General features: G+C 42.2%; 1 protein-coding gene across 9 annotated transcripts in view; it reads left to right on the top strand.

The window, feature by feature from the left end:
* DLG2 (discs large MAGUK scaffold protein 2) overlaps positions 1 to 19584 on the top strand; it is a 1428123-nt gene that overhangs the window by 1037319 nt on the left and 371220 nt on the right. For all 9 annotated transcript variants that reach the window (XM_039519937.1, XM_039519936.1, XM_039519928.1 and 6 more), the window contains 2 exons: positions 6966 to 7102; positions 18501 to 18645. In XM_039519937.1, coding sequence (XP_039375871.1) covers positions 6966 to 7102; positions 18501 to 18645 — 282 coding nt within the window. The remainder of the gene's footprint in view (positions 1 to 6965; positions 7103 to 18500; positions 18646 to 19584) is intronic.

Raw genomic sequence — 19584 nt, 5'->3', positions numbered from 1 at the left:
TTAAAAACCACTGTTTTAAGCTATTCACAAAATGGCTGCAACCAAACTGGAAAATCAGTTGTTCGTTCAGCTCTAGTTTATGTGGACACAGTCGAAATATGAAGACAGATGCCTGGAATTAAGTGGCAGGCCTCAACTTTTATTAAACTTTCGTATGGAGAGGGCGCTACCCAGCCATCACCCATACCCTCCTGTACCAATCATTTAATTGGTTCCAGGGTGGGGGCTAGAGGGCTCCTTACAATATAACTCATCATGTGGGGTAGACTCTCCTCATCCTACCCCCCAGGACTCAGCTCTCTCTGAGTCCTAGCACCCTCCCCGTCCCCTTTTCCACCCCATTCTACTCCACCCCACCCCACATGAAGGGGACAGAGGGTGCAGCAGGATGGGGACTTCAGCCTGCAAGGGCCACAAGATCTGACCTCAGACCGTGAAAGCCACAAGGTCTCACCCCATCACATGAGCCCAAGGCCCAGCACCAAAACCCCAGGTCTTTTGCCTCTGGGACTATTAATTTTATTCTGTTAACTGCACTGGAAACAGGCCACAAGTTGCACCAAATAAACAACTCCACCCTAGTACCTTAGTTAGGAACTAAGCACTCAACCCACTGTGGCTTGAAGGTGCTGCAAGGAAGGCAAAAAACTCCCTGGGCCTCTGCCAATTGGCCCATGGGAGAAAATAATTCCTTCTTGACCCCCTAATAAGATGATTGGCTAGATCCGTGGCATCTGTCAGGCCAAGTTCCCAGTTTGGGTGGGAGGGTGGGCTTCTGGAATGGAGCCGAAAGAGACTCCACATAGCCCTGTGCTGGGTTAAAATCCTGGCAGCTGGGGAATGCTGGCCAATCAGCACCCCTCTCCCCCCGCTGACCAATGGTGTCAGAGACTCCCAGTGGGAGGAGCTACCAATTACTCTTGCTTCTGTCTCCCTCCCTTGCTACTGGGACTGTCCCCCTTTCACTGCTGGCCCCATCAAGTTCCTCACCCATTGATGGATGTGGCATTTCTGAGCCTAACTAAGATAGCTGCTCCTGATTGCTTCAACACAGAGAGGTTTCCATCTATGACTCTGAAACTCTTGCTAGGCTTTATTTCCACATGCCAACCCCCACCCCCGTCACTGTTCATTGTGATGAGGTACAGCAGCGTGCAATACTCCCCCAGTGAGGAAGCAGATGACCTATATCCCCTATCACCACCCTTATTTTCTGTATTATATAGGGACAAGCTATTTATTACATTAAAAATGTCTATAATTAATAAAGCAACATTAAGCAACCGATACGAATGCTCCCAGTGTTCCCAAGGGTTATAAGGAATCCAAAGTATAAACACTGCATTTTTGCTAACACACTGACAGACTTAAAACACGTATCCAAACATTGCATTCATGCAACACATAATACAAAATAAATGTAAATGCTGGCTTAACTAAAACTAGAAGTTGTATTAAAATTATTAGTCACTTTTAATGACAGCATTTACTCTGCACACTCGAATTATTTACAAATTGGAAATGTTCAAGGTTAAAGGGTTAGCTGTCTGATCTCAGTTCTGTAAACAGTTTTTGTGATATTATCAATTAAACTTACATTTGCCAGGATATTGCCTGCTAAGCTCTTATAAGGTTGTCATGAAGGTTTTCCTTTAGACAGAAATTGATTTACATGGTTATCAATTTAGACCACCAAAAAAAAAAAAGATGTGAGTGATGTCAAATTTACAGGCTGTCACTTGCTCATGCTGCACAATCTCTGTATATCATTTTGTCCTGTCACTTCTGTCTGGATATCTTTCCCCAGACTTGCAGCTGTTGTTTTCTCTGACAATTGCTTTTACAGATCATTACTGCTAACTCAGTTTGGTTCCAACTTTAATGTCTGGTTCACAATTGGTTTTAAACCCCAAGCCACTGTGCAACCCCTACTGTCCCTTTCCTCCCCATCAAAAAAGTGATGGCATAAACATTGACTTTGAATTGCTTGGCTTTCGTACAAATATTGTTGCTACCTTGGCTTTCTTGAAATTAATCATTGCCAGAAGAAAGACAGGACACTAGAAATTTGATTTAGCTAGGCTGCAACTCTATTAAGCTGCACTTCTGGGAATTATCTGGCAATAACTTGTCGGGCACAGATCATCCTTCCTTCCATAACCCATACCACATGGAGGTGGGCACTGCCTTCAGCTCCACAACTCTCTATCATCCAGGGGTCGGGGGCTGCTTTTAGCTTGCCACCTTCTGCACCATTAACCTGGTTCTAGCACATTACAGGGTCCCCACTGTCCTCCCCTCGTATGGGTTGGGCAGAGGGGGTTATTTCCTTGCCAGACATTAGGAGTCCCAGTTCCATTCTCCACGACATGTCTTCTCCTACTCGGAGTCCAGCTGCAGTTTATCAGGGAACTGGACCTCCTATTAAAAGAGTAATTGTGCTAGGCACCTATCAAGTTGCGCAGAGAATAAATGCCCACAAGGATGAGAGAAACAAGGGGGAGGCAATCTTTGAAGTGACCAATGGTTTTCTTTCTCATCCTGACCCTCAGAAAGTCTCCCCACCTCTGAGGTTGAGGGGGATGTGGGAGAATCTACATTTAAATACAATGTTTTAAACTAAAAAATGAAATTAAAGTCTTTTTGAAAGGTTATAAAAGCAGTCGAAAACAATGTATTTTAAAAATCTTGTTTAGTATATTCCAGTAATTTAAAACAACTGTCTTTATTAACAACTTATGTGAATTTTTACAGTAGTCAAACTATCTTAAACATCCCAATCACTTGATGATTACCTGTTCTGTTCATTCCCTCTGGGGCACCTAGCATTAGCCGCTGTCAGAAGACAGGATACTGGGCTAGATGGACCTTTGGTCTGACGCAGTATGGCCATTCTTGTGTCCCCAAAACTTTGAGATATAAAATGTCTGCTGGGGAAATAATAAAATAAAGCAACAGAAATACATTAAATTCACTTCACTAACCTAAAAGTTGTTGCCAGTATTTTCTTCCTTCATTTTATCATCCCCTTTGTCTCTTCTTCCATATCTAGATTAATATATTTTAATGCCAGCAGAGGTCATTAGATTATCTAATTTGGACCATTATATCACAGGTGACCTATACTGGGTAGTCTAGTCATTTTGTGCCATTTTCTTTCTTTTCTTTCCTTACTTGTCTGTATTTTCTTTTGGATGGTTGTTACTTCTTGTCTCTCTTTCTGCTCTTCCATAGTCATTCATCCTCAAGGCTGGCTCTTGGCTTTGTGTGTCCCAAAGGCAGCCTTAGTATACATAGTACTGTGCTGTTCATTGGACTGTGCAGTCTTATAGGCAGCTTTACACTGGTTTCATAGGTTATGCAATTCTGCCTTTGAAAATGAATGGGAGATGCATACATTCCCGCAACACCTTGTAAACATACTGGTGACATCTTACTGATCCGGCAGTATGCTGCGCTTCCTCGGCTCCTGTGGATTTGGGGGATGAGTGATTTAGTAAGAACCTGCACAGGATTAGTCTCTCAATCATAGAGTAATAGAGTTAAGGCCAGGAGGGACCCCTACATCATATAGGTCACTGCAGGCCACCAGCACCATCCAGCGTCCTCACACTAAACCCACCAACTAAAATTAGACCAAAATATTACAGCCCACAATGGAGGAAAACAAAGGACATACTATATAATATCGCACGCTCAGTAGATTTGATCTGCTGCGAAGGTAGGTGATAAGTGTCTACTGAAAATGGCACGTACACAGTCCTGCTCCTATGCTGGGACATAATGAAGTCTGTGGGCCTCCTTGTGGATGCAGTCACTGGATCAGGGTCATGTTCACTAATTGCACTTTGTGCAATAAAGATGGAAGAAAAGTTTTTGAGGCATATTTTTTTTCAATTTTCAAATTATGTCTAAATCATAAAGAAGTAACTGTGAATTCTAATACTTCTTACACAGCTACCTTAAGAATAGGAAAATGACCTTTGTTCCACAGTACACACATCACATCTACAATATAGATGGACAACAGTTTTTTTATCAGCTTTCTCTCAGGCTTCTGACCAAAAAAGCAAACAACTTAAAACAGAGAAGACAGTCATTTCATTTGTGTTATGGTAGTGCCTAAAGGCCCCTCTGTGCTAGGCACGGTACAGACACATGGAGACGGACCTTGCTTTGATAAGCTTACAGTTTAGGATCACCAAGGGGTGATGAGAGAAAACAGAGGTTCCCAAGGTCATACAGAAGATTTCAGTGGCAGGATTGAGAATAGAACCCAAGTCTCCTAAGTCCCAGTTTGCTGTCCTAGCGACTTGATTGCTCTGCCTGCCATCCTCATTCTGGAGTAATATTTTAGAAAATTTTATTGCATTGTCATAAAAATGTATATCTGTAACAGGCCAGGGCATAGGCAGTCTGACCTAGTGGTCACAGCTGGACTATGGGGTCACACGTAAGGGATGGTAGTTGGCAAGCAGGGGTTGGAGGAATCGCTAGAGCCAGGTTAAATCAGGCTGGGGTCCAAGACCAGAGATCACAGGTAGTACTGCTGGAATCAGGAAACAAGAGTCAGGGTCACAGCCAGGCTGGAGTCGGAGACTCAAGATTAGAGGTAGTATCAGGCTGGAGTCAGGAGGCCAGAGTCAAGGTCAGTCAGGCTAGGATCGGAGATGAGGTGAGGTCTGGAGTTGCAGCAGGCCTGAAGTCTGTGTGGTTGCTCCAGGGTTAAATAGGGTGCTTGGCCAATCAAAGGGCTGCAGGGTACTGTCATTCTGGGTCTCTTGGATAGTACTTCCTGCTTTGCCTTCTTGCCACAGTGCTCCCCATGGCACTGTGGGAACATCAGCTGTCCCTGGCTGTGCAGACCTGGATTTTAGTCCCAGATCCTTTTGTCACCAGGTGTTGGATTTTTTTCACCCAGTGTGTAATAAATAAGTCATCGAAGGAGGCAGTAGCCCAAGTATAGCTGTTCTGCGGCAAAGTCCTGGAGTTTTTGCCACTGAAGTTTTCTTAAAGAGGACATCCTTTTGTCCCCTTCATTGTGTCTCCCCGGTGATAAAGAAATGATTGAGGACTAAGCAAATCATATATTTTTTCCCAGAATTGTTCTCATTGTTGTCTTAACAGTAGCACATAAATACAAAGAGTATTCAGAAATTAGATAAAACTTTATTTTAATTGTCCCACCATTCTAAATGAATTTTACATGTATTATTAACAAATGTCAATTAATTAATTTAAAGTTCATTGGATTTCAGATATTATTCCAGAGGTTTCTCTTTATAATTTATCATTTTGAAAGTCTCCATTAATTAGCCTATTCCATTATCTGACAGCACGTTTCTCTAAAGATACTATGAGAGGAAACTCGTAATTTAATTGTCAACAGATTTAATTCATTATAAAACTTCATCTCTGCCGTCATGTAGATGACAAAGCCTTTTGGTATTAACTGTAACATCAGTGAGTTTTATTGCACAGGCAAGAAAGCTGGTAAAAATCATAAACTGCCAAGTTACAGGGAGCAAATCTTTTTCTACTGCATCTCTCCAGACGAAGTTCCAGGCATCACTAAAATGTTTGTTTCTATAACCAATGAATACAATACATTTTGAAAATAAAATGAGTGATATAAAAATCAGAGATAATAGCCTTTATTTCCTTTTTGCAGCAATACTTACGCTTGGGTTGTCTCCAAATCTCACCTTACGAGCAAGTGTCAGTAACGGCTCACTTGTTCAGCTGGGAGTTCTCATTAGAGACATATGACTCTAAGAAAAAGCCAACAATTGTTATGAATTGTTTGGGGAGCCTATAATAGATTTTTGTGAAAATAAGACACCACAGACAGATATTGCCATGCACTTTCGCAAAATGGGAGATAACATTTTAGTACTAATGAGAGCAGTGATATGTGTGTGTGTAGCCATAATAGTAGGGAGAATATAGGTAAAGGGTCAAGCCTGTGGATTCTGAAGTCTGTTTATTTTCCCTTCCTGTTCTATGAATTTGCATTATCATTTCCTAATCATATTACAATACACTATTGACATCACTCCAGAGCTTGGAGATCTTTTGTGTGATTCTTCATCTAGGAATTTTATAGGTTACTAAACAGAAGTTACATGTATGTCAAGGTATATCAGTCTAATCTTTCATGCACCCATAACCCATAATAGCTGAGTGCTAATAATTATGCAAAGCAGAATTAAATCCAAAGGACTGCATTCTCCATCTGTCCCTACCTCAACTATTCTGTGCTTTTCACTGTGGTAATTCAACAACTTGTACATTCTACAAGGGATCTCTCCTTCTCTCTCCACATCCCTGGCATTAAGCTGTTTATAGGGACAACAAGACTACTGAGAGTTTTATTTCTGTGTGTGTGTGTGTACACAACAAGAAATACAACAGTTTTGAAGAGATAAAACCCCATGATTCACAGCATAATCCAAACTGTACTCATGGTCAGGAAAAAGACTTTCCCTGATGGCAGTTTATCCCATGCCTAGCATAGGGTTTGTTGCACTTGCTAGCACTGGCCACGGTCAGAGACAAGATACTGGTTTAGATGGACCACTGGTCATCTTCTTAGCATATGCACGACAACATGCCACGGGAGGCATGTGGCCAGGATTCATCACCAGATTTGATCTGGTGGTTGGTTCATTAGCTTCTCCAGGTCGGGACAGATACTGATGGGGAGTGCAATGTGAATGCTGGTCCATGCTACTGGTCTTGATTGAATATGGCAGTATGTTCTTAACCCACATCTGTGACTGATCTCCATGGAAATATTGGCAGATCAATGTAAAGATGCACGTACCCCACAAGTTTCCTTGTATAATATTTGCTATTAGTAAATATTATAATAACTTTCCAATGGGGAAAATCCATATTGCCCTTGCATTCTTTAATAATATGTTTGGTATTGCTAATGAGTATTCCTCCCTTTTCTTTTCCAGGTCTGGGCTTCAGTATTGCAGGAGGGGTGGGAAACCAACACATTGCTGGAGACAACAGCATTTATGTTACTAAGATTATTGATGGAGGAGCAGCACAAAAAGATGGAAGGTTGCAAGTTGGAGACAGACTTCTTATGGTGAGAATAACAAACTGGAACTATATTTGAAGTGGTGGACATATGTTTCAAATGGGGATTTTTGCAGTGGAGGTGTGGTAGTGGTTAAATCTGGTTGAATGATTAACTGCAAGTAATACTGTTAATTTTTTATATTTTTCTGTGACTGTCTATGCTTGAGGCTGAAGTTGTATTGGAAAACCCAACTCATCTTTATGAAGATGAGCCAAAGAGCCTCATTAGTTTGGTATACTTTGCTGTGAGTTAAAAGATTATGAATCCACTGCTGTTATAGTAAATGTTTTACTCCCTATGTTTGGTTACTTGCTAATGCCAGGTCAGATGTTCTGGAGAAGTTTAGAACAAGGTTTAAGGTTAAAGTGAAAAATCCCTTCATTGCCCTGGGGCCAGTCCTACTTTTTAAAATGGCAGAAGTTAACAAAGGAAAAGAGCTGGTAGATCATCCAGTCCATCTCCCTGTCAGTGGAATCAGATATTTTTATATAGCTATAACCTCATCAACATTAGGGGGTCTACTAATGTAAATATTTCAGTAAAAAGCACACCCCTCACCAAAATAGTTATACTGGTACAAAATCTATGTCTAGACCAGGCTTAAGAGCTAAGACCAAGGTATCCTTCAGGGGAAACCCTAAGAACTCCAAGCTTGGGGAGAATACTTAGGTTGAGGTTTAATTTTTAGTTTTGTGTTCTAACTTAACAAAAGAGCCGCCTCCTACAACCAGGAAGGATAAAAGTGTGGACCATACCCAATATTTTGTTGCCCCTCAGCCTGAGCGGTTAGTCAATATTTGGGGGGCCATGATGGGTTGTTTGCATTAGGAGGAGTAATTGATTGTACAAGTCAGGTATTTCTGTGATGCAATCCTGTTTACTTACTAAGAATATACACAAAGTCCTGTTTCATAGAATCATAGAACAGGAAGGGACTTCGAGAGGTCATCTAGTCCAGTCCCCTGCACTCATGCCAGGACCAAGTATTATCTAAACCATCCCTGACAGGTGTTTGCCTAACCCAGGGGTAGGCAACCTATGGCATGCATGCCGAAGGTGGCACACGAGCTGATTTTCAGTGGCACTCTCACTGCCCGGGTCCTGGCCATCGGTCTGGGGGGGGGCTCTGCATTTTAATTTAATTTTAAAATGAAGCTTCTTAAACATTTTAAAACCTTCTTTGCTTTACATACAACAATACTTTAGTTATATATTATAGACTTATAGAAAGAGACCTTCTAAAAATGTTAAAATGTATTACTGGCACGCGAAACCTTAAATTAGAGTGAATAAATGAAGACTCAGCACATCACTTCTGAAAGGTTGCCGACCCCTGGTTTAACCTGCTTATGAAAATCTCCAATGATGGAGATTCTACAACCTCTCTAGGCAATTTATTCCAGTGCTTAACCACCCTGCTTAACCACCAGCGTAACAATGTAGTGTTTACTCACTATATTTTTTATTTTTGCCTTTCTCATTATCCAGACCACCCATACTAAGATGCACCATCCCCATACATCCTTCCTATTCCTAGTTTAAGATTTTCACTTTCAGTTGTCATTTAAAAATAATCCCTATTAAAATCAATATGGAGTTTGTGCTAGAGTCAGATTATGCCATCCATTTTTAAGTGTTGCATTATATGTGCATATATGGCCTCATGTCTGTCAGTTCAATTTCTTTATTTTCCTGTTCATCTCTGAGGGCAGGTTTACACTTAAAATGCTGCATCAGCACAGCTGCACCGCTGTGGTGCTTAAGTAAGAAGCAGTTATGCCAATGTGAGAGCTTCTTCCATTGCCATAGTTAATCCACCTCCCAAGAGGCAATAGCTATGTTGACAGGAAAAGCTCTCCCATTGACATAGCGCTGTCTACATGGGGAGTTAGGTTGGTATAACTACATCGCTCAGGGGTGTGGATTTTTCGTCGTTATACTGATATAGGCCTCTAATGTACACCTCACCTAAAGCACCAACTCTTGAAGTACTTGCAAACAGCCAAGCTCCCCTCTGTTTCAAACCCTAGTCCCTTAGGCTCATAGCCACTGATAAACTAAGCAAAGTAAAGTGAAAGGGAATAAAAGAGAATGAAATGCCATTTAAACACAACCAAACACTCCTCTCTACACGCAGTGAGCACCAGCTGTAGTCCAATTAACTAAACAGTTAATGGGATACTACAGAGGCAATTAACCCAAACAAACTTACTTACTTAAAACTAATTTTAAGACTTCTGCACAAAAAAACCCATCTTTCTCTTTGTAGAGCTCTTTAAATAATGTTGAGCTTTAAAAAGGATATGCACATTCATCGGTTGCAATAGGCCAATTAAATCCAACAGTTCACAGATGTTCAAGGAAAATGCTCAAGATTTCACTTCAACAAATTCCACTTCCTGGAGAAAATAACCTGAAAAGTATTTACACAAAGACAGATGTAACCACTAGGATCAGAATCATCCCCCTGTGTCTTCATAAGTACAACCCTATCAAATCTCAATAAACCTAAGTCAATAGATGAAAAAGAACAATTTCCCTTAAAAAGGGAAAGAGAAATAAAACAAGTATATTCCTCTGGGACTCTTGTTTTGCATCCACTTACTCTTTTCTGACTTTCCTGATTGTAATTTTCTAGGGTGATTTTCTAGGAGGGACAAAAACTTTTTCTATAGCTAGTGCTGAGTGCCTCACATTTTTCAAGATGAACCCGAAATTTTCAAAATTAAACAGCCTCCATGATTACATTTGAAAGAATGAGGTTGTGCAGAAGGACTGTTGCAATGGTTGTTAAATGTAAAGTGGAATTTCTTCCTACATATCCCCTGTGCAACTTTATCTAAGTATTTATGTCTCCGATCACTATTGTCTTCTTTGATTAGGCTTGTAGGCTTCCTTTATTCCCTTCCCTTTTTACCATTTTATTTCATCTTCTGTCATTGCATCTGTGGTTTGAGCCTGTTATCTTGTTCCTTCTTTCATAATACATTTTCAGCCGTTCTGGTTTCTTTGTGTAACCTGAGCCCTAATGGGTAGCTTAAACCTTCTCCCTGTTGCCTGCTGCTTGGAGAAACTTCTGCCCTATCACCCCAGGGGTATGGGTCCTGGGTTCTTTATCTTGGCACATGATACCGCCACCCAAGGGGGTCTCCTCCTACTGCATGGAATACAATGTGTGCTGTCCTTCGGGAAAATGTTTACTACCAAATAATACACTAGAAGTGTAGTCCGATATACAAGGAATAAAACAATTATCACAATCCCCAAAATAACAATACAACAACAGGCAGAACTTTAAGTATAGGGAACAGAGGAAAAGGAATAAGGAAAAAATAGTGACTAGAATAATAAAATAGCAGCAATACCTTAAGCCCTTTACCTCCTAACATTTACAATGGGCCCAAACCATTCAGTTCCCTCCCAGCACCTGCCTAGGCAGAATGTGAGTTGAGAAGAAGTTCATTAGTGGGTGATGCAGTGCTGTAAATCACTGGCCAGCATAAAACTCACAAGCAAAATAGTCTCTCTGAGGCTCTCTGATCTGGAGTCCAATGGAAAATTAGGCTGGCTTTTGGTAGCCTGACTTGGAATTGCTCCTCAGTCGCCTGGGTTGCTTGTCTTGTTACCCCCAAAACAGACCCAAAGTACCCCCCAGAATAGCTCACATATTGTCCCTTCCTGGTTTACCAGAAGTTCCCTACAGCTGACCCATTTACCTGTTTTTGCAAGGTGAAAGGGGTCCACCCTACAGAAATTGCTGGGGTTTTGTAGGAATACTTCTAGGAACAACTGCCCAGTACAGCTGAGACTTGCTACCCTTGGGAGGACACGGATATAGCCTTCCAATATAATGATTGACACCCAGGGCATATTCTTCCAAAACAAAGTATTTTCTGTATTTAGTGTAAAAGCAATCGTCCCTATACAGCATAAACATACATCAAAAACATAAGCAAAGCCCTTAGCATAATCCTTGGATACAGGCTAAAAATACCTGAACTATAAACATATAATTAGCCCAATATTAAATGGCTGTGTTCTGCTTGTGGTGGTCAGTTGCTGCAGTTGCTGACAGCAGTCTTAAAATTTATAAAATTTATAAAACAATGTAACATTCACAACGCAGACACATTTTTATTAACCCAAACATACAGACACATATTCATTAATCCTATTTATATCTATATTTTACTCTATAGCTAACATGCTTACTCTCCATATTCTTCTCTCCGTCTGTTCTGTCACTGTCCGTTTCTGCTGTCACCCTGTGGTTGCTTCTGATTTCTTCTGACTTCTCATTCTTCTTCTTCTGCTCCTAACTTTCTAAATTTTGCCTACTGACTCTGTCTTTCATGCAGTTTTTGAGCTCTTTTGATTGGCTGTTCTTTCAAGCCTTCCTTTTCCGCCAATCAAATTTAGATCCTTCATGATTGACCTGTTCTTATAGTCCAATCACAACTGCTAAATTTCGCTATCAATCAAAGCTGTTACATAACAAGTCTTAGTATTATGGTCAGTTTACTGTTATGGTCTGGTGACCCTCAGCTAGTTTTGGACTAAGCATGCCTGGTTGATAGGGTGGCCAGGTGCCTGGTTTTTGACCGGAAAGTCTGTTAAAAAAAGGGGACCCGACACCCAATGTCCAGTTACTGCGGGGTGGGAAGCAGGGAGGCACCAAGTCATCACCCGCACATGCTCCTGCTTAGCCAGGACCGCCTCTTACCTGTGTCAGGTGGCTGCAGCTCGCAGCCCTGGCTCCACAGGCAATTCCCTCCTGACCCAGGCAAGGAGGGTGGGTGAGTGGGGAAAAGCATGCTTGGAGGAAGGGGAGAAGAGCAGTGGACGGAGGTGGGGCCTCGGGGGAAAGAGGCAGGGCAGGTTCTAAGGGGGAAGGGGCAGGACTTTGTGGGGGAATAGGCAGGACAAGGGTGGGGGGTGAGAGGCGGGGCAGGGGAGGTTCCGGCACTCCTGTTGGGAGTGTCTGGTTTTTAAATATTACCAAGTTGGCAACCCTACTGACTGACCTCTCCCTGCAGCGTTGAAGTGACCTTTACTTGACCTAGATTATGTTTGCCCGCCTGCCAACATACCACTGAAAACTGCTAACTCTCCCTTCTTGACTGTGTGCCAACATTTCATACATACCACATTATCAAACTATGAACAATTGCCTCATCCTTACCATCCAATTGTCATTTTAATGTTATGGTCTGCTATTGTCACCCTATGTCTTACCAATTTAGTTAATCTTATTTTAGTTCTTCCCCTGTTTACAGTGGCAAAGCAGTGCTTGCAGTGCTGTGCTTAGGAAGCCGAACGGAGCAGCTCAAAACTCTATAATGTCGGTCTCTGCTGGGCTGACACCGTTCAGTGACCTCGTAACCACCAATGCAGTGTTAAGTTTCCCTTTAGTTAGCAATGGGAAGTTTAATGTGAACCTCCCATGCTGTGATGCTTCTCTCTCTGTCTCTACTCATGCCTCCATAACAACAGCCAAAACCAAACGTAAAAGGAAGCTCTTTTGTCTCTGAGATCAGGCTTATGATTGGTTCTGGAAGTAGCTTCCAGCTTGTTCTATCTCTGCCCTGGGTTCTACTCAGTCTGGGAAACAGAGTCCTGAGCCCTTGTCGTCATCGCTGTTGTAGCCCAGGTGTGAGTTCCCTAGAGCTTTAGGGTAATATCAGGAACAACCAGCTCCAGGGGGGTTAGATTTGTGAGTTCAGCTGCTGTTTGAGTCCCTCCATCTCATTATCCTGAATGAAATCTAGCTGGCGCTTTGTGGCTATGTAGGACGCCCAGTATTGTCAGTGCACGTTTTCCCTATCACACTTAGGAACTTCAGTTCCTGTGGCAGTCTTTCTATGCCCAGGCGGCTGATTCCTACACCTAGTGATGCCATCTTTTATCACTGGAAGCTGCTGATATATGGGTATTCTCTCTCTCTCCCTCTGCAAGTTCCCACAGAAACACGCTTCTTTGCTGCTAATTAAGCTAATTTTAATGGGAGTTAAAGATAACCTCCTTTATATTAGTATTCATCCAATTTCCTCCTCACTCATTTGCTGTCTCACTTCATCTGGCTTTCTAGAGCGCATGAAGGTCCTCACTTAGATGGCACAATAACCGCACAGCTCTGATGTCAACCTTTCTGCACAGATGTTTTAATACTTCATAGACCATACGGTACACTCCTCACTTTCTTATTTTGTTCCTGTTTCCCTCACAGTCTCCCTTACCTCTGACTGATACGTCTCAAATCTCATTTTCCTCTACCCTACCATACATTGGCTCTGCCACAGCCATTGGAGTGCAGGCAGCTTAAGGCTTTGTCTACACTGGCACTTCCACAAAGCTACTGTCTTTCATTGGAGGTGGTTATCCCAGCGATAAAGAGCAGCCACACAGCGCACCGGGTAACAATGGTCCTGCTGCAGCAGCACAGCCACCCTGTTGTAAGGTGCACAGTGTAGACGTAGTTAAGTGACCTTGGTGGTAATTGAAATGGTGTCAGAATAAGGTGCATTGTTCTTTTGGTTAAGAAACAGAGGCAAGAACCTTTTCCTTTGGAGAGTGGGTGGGGTGGGGAGAGAGGGAGGCATCCCTCCTTATTAATCTAACAATCTAATCAGAAAGAAGAACCAAAGCATAATCTTTCTTAACAATCTGTAACTCCTGTATGACATCCTTTTTCTGTGAAAATGGTAGGTGGAATGGTTCATAGGAAGGTATCTAGATGATTCTCTTTCTCAAAGCTGGCATACTCTGCACATCTTTGAATAGTGTTTAAGGAGTCAGAGAACATGATATTTTAATAAATGCAAATAAATCAACCACACCATCACCGGTTCATTCACCTGCACGTCCACCAATGTAATATACGCATCATATGCCAGCAATGCCCCTCTGCTATGTACATTGGCCAAACTAGACAGTCCCTACGGAAAAGGATAAATGGACACAAATCAGATATTAGGAATGGCAATATACAAAAACCTGTAGGAGAACACATCAATCTCCCTGGACACACAATAGCAGATTTAAAGGTAGCCATCCTGCAGCAAAAAAACTTTAGGACCAGACTTCAAAGAGAAACTGCTTAGCTTCAGTTCATCTGCAAATTTGACACCATCAGCTCAGGATTAAACAAAGACTGTGAATGGCTACCCAACTACAAAAGCAGTTTCTCCTCCCTTGGTGTTCACACCTCAACTGCTAGAAGAGGGCCTCATCCTCTCTGATTGAACTAATCTCGTTATCTCTAGCCTGACTCTTGCTTGCATATATATACCTGCCTCTGGAAATTTCCACTACATGCATCCGACGAAGTGGGTATTCACTCATGAAAGCTCATGCTCCAATACGTCTGTTAGTCTATAAGGTGCCACAGGACTCTTTGCTGCTTTTAATAAATGCATGTTTTCATGCTTGTGTGGAGAAAGGTCTATTTAAGTTTCATTATTAGTGGTCACTTTCTTATGGAAAAGCAAAAATGGAAAAATTATTTGGACCCTCCATGCACCCAGAAAATTCTCATCAGCGTTAACGAGAGTGAGAACAGACATCTTAATATTTAGAGCCTTCTAGGGACTATTATGAAATGGTACAGCATGTTCCTATGCCGAGTTTCTAAACTAATAACAGGAGTGTTTGGGAGGGGAGAGTGAAGGTTGCTAATGATTTGCATGCTAAGGGTCACTGATGTACAAGCACCCAGGGTGGGTGAAATTCGCTATAGAGGGAGCCAGAGATATCCTGGAGTAACTGCACCCCAAGAGTCATCAGTGGCATTGTGTGGTTTGAAGTACTATCCTTTGTCTAGGCCATTAGAACGAGACAAAGTTGGGTTCTTTAACTCACACAACTCTCTTGACTGCTCTCTTGGTGCAGTTTCTCTAGGTCAGGAGTGGGCAAACTTTTTGGCTCGAGGGCCACATCGGGGAATAGAAATTGTATGGCGGGCCATGAATGTTCACAAAATTAGGGTTGGGGTGCGGGAGGAGATGAAGGCTGTGGTTGAGGGTGCGGGCTCTGGGCTGGGGATGAGGAATTTGGGGTGTCAGAGGGTGCTCTGGGCTGAGACCGAGAGGTTTGGAAGGGGGTTCAGGGCTGGGGTAGGGGTGCGGGAAGGCGTGCAGGTTCCAGCTGGGGGAGCAGGCTCTGGGGTGGGGCTGGGGATGAGAGGTTTGGGGTCCAGGAGGGTGCTCCGTGTTGGGATCGAGGGGTGTGGAGCGCCAGAGTGAGGCCCAGCCGCATGGTGCAGCCCCTGACCTGGCTCCCCAGCGGGAGCTCACAGACCGACTTAAAATGGCTCGCAGGCCGTAGTTTGCCCAGCACTGCTGTAGGTCATTAGACCCCTCTGAGCATCTTTTGTATTACAAAGCCACTGCCCAAAAGGAAGCTATATGCTCAGACCCACCTTTCCAAGTCATATGGTGTTTGTGAGCAGCGTTGGACTGGGGGTTTTCAGTGAAGGTGCTGAGGGAGAAAAAGGAGCACAGAGTATAAACCGTGAGACCCTGGAGAGAGAGACAGAAGCACAAGGTAACTTCCTCTAGTGCACGGCACAGATACCTGAGCTGAAGTTTCTGCAAGAAGGAGTTGCCTATGGGCTATGTGTTATCATCCCTGTGAAAGGAAATAAAACTTATCTGCATTTTGTAGAAATAAGGTGCACTATGAAAATACCTGACTTGACAGCACCAATGTCTGCTCCAGACAGAAACTGACCTAGCAGGCCCTGAAAGTCTGCTACCAGTTGGCAGAAGGGCAATACGCTTTTCCCCCCAGTCCAGTTATCTTAGATGGTGGGAGTACTGCACTTCTGTGGGAGGAAAAGGTCTGAGATAGTGGCTAAGAACTTGACAGAAAAAACAAGAAACAGTTTCCAGTGCAGTACACACTAATGGTACATATTTGATATAATGATAAACCTTTGTCTCAGACAAGGCCAGAGCAGTTTAATGCAAGAAAAGACTACTGGGATTGAAATGGAGTCCTTTTTAATTTGATCACTGATCTTACCTGGTAGGCATAGCAAGAGGCCACACATCTCTTTGGATTTCATGATTCTGCAATGGACAACGAAAGCTTTTCTCAAATCTGAAAGAGGCTGTTAGTCTACATATTGAATGAAAAACTTCTTACGCGCTGTGCCAAACACATAATGGATAGAGCTGAACAAATTTTAAGCACCTTAAAAGGACTGTTTTCCAATTTTCTGTGTAGTACATTTTGTATAGATGCCTGTTAGGGACAGGGTGTGCTGCTAGGAGACGTCGGCTCTGTCTATGCTATGAGCTAGGCATGTGAGTTCCAGCTCACATCCATGTATTTGTGCTAGCTTGATTAGAGCTCGTATAAACAGTATGTACCCACCTGAACCTCGTCGGCATGTACTTACAGCCTGTCTTACTGCGGCTACTCTGCTATTTATACGTGGGCTAGCTCTCATTGAGCTGGTACGAGTGTAGGTATGTGATCTGAGACTCACACCCCTAGTTCGTAGTGTAGACATAGCTTTTGTCCTAATGGATGGGATGGGATGTTGGCTGATTTCAGTCTTGTTTAACCTTTTCTTCATTCTTCAAACACTATTAATCAGTGTTCCAAGCATCCCTTCTGAAGAGTCCTATATTAGAGAAGACAAAATGTATATTTTCCACGTATTTGTTATGAGCATAAACAAAATATTGCAAATATTTGTGACCGATTACTTTTTGCAAGTGGCAATCTGCATGTCCTTCATAGTTCTGACCATTTCTTCGTGTTTTGCTTCCCCCAACAAGTTTGCTTTGTGAAACTCTCATTTGTAGCTTTATCTCACTTATCTTGACTGATGTATTTACTTTCTTTATGATTTCTCTGAGTCCCAATGTTACAAACTTCAGTTAATACAAACATGGCACTTGTCTCATCATGCATATCTGCAAATGAAAACACATCCCACTTTAAGGAATCTTTCTAATCAATTTCATGATGGTTTTAGGATCTGCCCCCCAAAAATGTATTATCTGAATTAAGACAAAACACAAAGGTATGTAACAGAGGATGTAGGGAAAGGGAAACGAGAGGCTAGCTGTGCCAGGAACGGTGCTTACATAGATTAGTCAAAAGTTGATTTTCCAAGGTTTTAATCCCTTTTTAAAAGTATATAAATAAGCAAGAGAAATTTAATAGCAGTCACTTCTGCATACCAGTCATTTGCATGAAATCTAGATCAATATGAATCTATATCCCTGTCCTTTCCCCTTTCCCGTTAGCCTGTGGCACTCTTGTCAGTGTAGATTGTAAACTCTTCAGGACAGGGACTGTCTACTAGTCTGCATTGTGTATATGCCTAGCACAATGAGGCCCCATCCTTGGTCGGTCTCTAGGCACTACTGTAATAAACAAGATTCATTATTAATAATATATCTTGGTTCCCTTTCCTAATGAATTCATTTCCCTTGCACATGAATATACATAGCAAGTACCTTTATGCAGTAGAGTGCTCGTGCCTCTAAATATACAAGACCTTTTCTCTGACATAAAGTTTTTCTGGAGGAGTAATCTAGATTAGCAGCTCCTATTGACACAATTCCCTTCCCCACCTTGTCTATACTATTCTTTGCTATGCTCTGGTGCACCTGATATATTTCTCTGCATCAAGCCCACACCTTGTGTCTATAATCACCTATCCTCTCACTATTTCAGTGTCTTTCTACCTACAGCTCCAGAAAACGGTCACATTTTCACCTTCAAACCCTCCCTTCCCAATTCCACAGCTGCCACTGTTCACTCCTCACCTCTCCAAAGTAGTCTCTTATTTTTGTCTCCCTTCCTCCCCTGTTTAACTTTCCAACTATCCATTTAAGTTAATGGGCAAAGAGATTTTAGGATGTCACTCACTTATGAGGTCCCATTAGGAACTAGTGCATGGGTGCAACATCATCAAGTATCCAAGTAGTTAATAAGAATGTGGATTGGGCTTTTACTGCCAATAACCAGATGCTGATAATCAATATCACAAATGGCTGCTCTGATGTATACCTATCCCCTGCATCCTGTGGGGCACAAATCACGATTAAGTTTTTCAGTTTCTTGTTATGTTTCTGCTAATGATGACCCTGGTAATAGTGTCATACTGGAGCAGACACAATGGCATATCTAGCACTTTACACTGGGACATGGTACTACAGCTTAGGGATTGCCAATACTGCTAAATAAGACCTAGGAGGTAGGTGGGCCAAGAAAATGCCTTAATATGATTTTTCTTCTTTATTGTTTGATAATGTTACTATAATTCTATAATTTGCAGCACCTTTTGTCTACAATTCTTAATCCATCACTGATAATTGTACAGATAATATGGATATTTCTTCTGTATCTATCCAGCCTTACTCATCTGTCTAATTCCTCCTTTAAGGTAAATAATTACAGTTTAGAAGAAGTAACTCATGAAGAGGCAGTAGCAATATTGAAGAACACATCGGATGTAGTTTATCTAAAAGTTGGAAAGCCCACTACCATTTACATGACTGACCCTTATGGCCCACCAGATATTACTCACTGTAAGTGCCTTATTGCATATTATTTCATATGTGATATCATGCTTTAAGTGATTATTTTGACTTTTCAAATCTAGACAAATATCAGTTCATCAGCAAAGCTTTTCCAAGGGCTTGGAAGGCTGAAAAATGGAACTGTTAGTTAGATATGATACTGTCATGATATATTATATTTGAAATAACACTTTTTGCAGCACAAGTCCAGAATTAACAAGATAACTGCACCACCAAACTTATTCCAGAATCCTATTGTTGAACTTTAAGCAGGTACACTGTATCTTTTGTAACAATTAAGGGGAAAATATTTTTACGTCAATGTAATATTTTGAGAGGTCCTGGATTAACAGATGTGGAGAGAGGAGCACCCAGTCCACAGGAAAGATGCAACACAAGCAGAAGAAGACCTGCCTACATGGACTCACCAAACAAAAAGCCTGAGGAAAATGGACATGACATTTCATAGAATCGTATACTATTAGGGTTGGAAGAGACCTCAGGAGATCATCTAGTCCAATCCCCTGTTCAAAGCCAGGACTATTTGCATTCAATGGACTTGTAATTTATACAGTATTTGCATACAGCATAAAATGATTGTCCTGTTACATAATTGCCCTCCAAATCTATCAGTTACATCCCCACACATCAGCATACTAATGCCCCCCTGCTCCCCATCCATCCACTCCCTTATTTCTATCCAGCCTACGCTTCTCCACTCATCAGTGCAGCCGTGCTTCCCCTTGCACTCCATGCATCCCTTCCTAATGTGCATGTAGTTCTCCCTCCCCAGGACCCCATTCTTTGGGATGGCACCTTGTCACTGAGGCTCCAGGCTCCTCTGCTCAGCATCCCTTCTCCCAGCAGGCAGGACTAATCCATGCCACTGTGGTGCATCTTTCTGGCCTGCTGCTGATTCCCTCCTTTTGCCAATCAGTCAGTAAATGG

This window comes from Mauremys reevesii, linkage group 1 (assembly GCF_016161935.1).
Source record: "Mauremys reevesii isolate NIE-2019 linkage group 1, ASM1616193v1, whole genome shotgun sequence".
In the NCBI taxonomy this organism is placed as follows: Eukaryota; Metazoa; Chordata; order Testudines; family Geoemydidae; genus Mauremys; species Mauremys reevesii.
This window is presented reverse-complemented; position numbering and strand designations above follow the sequence as displayed.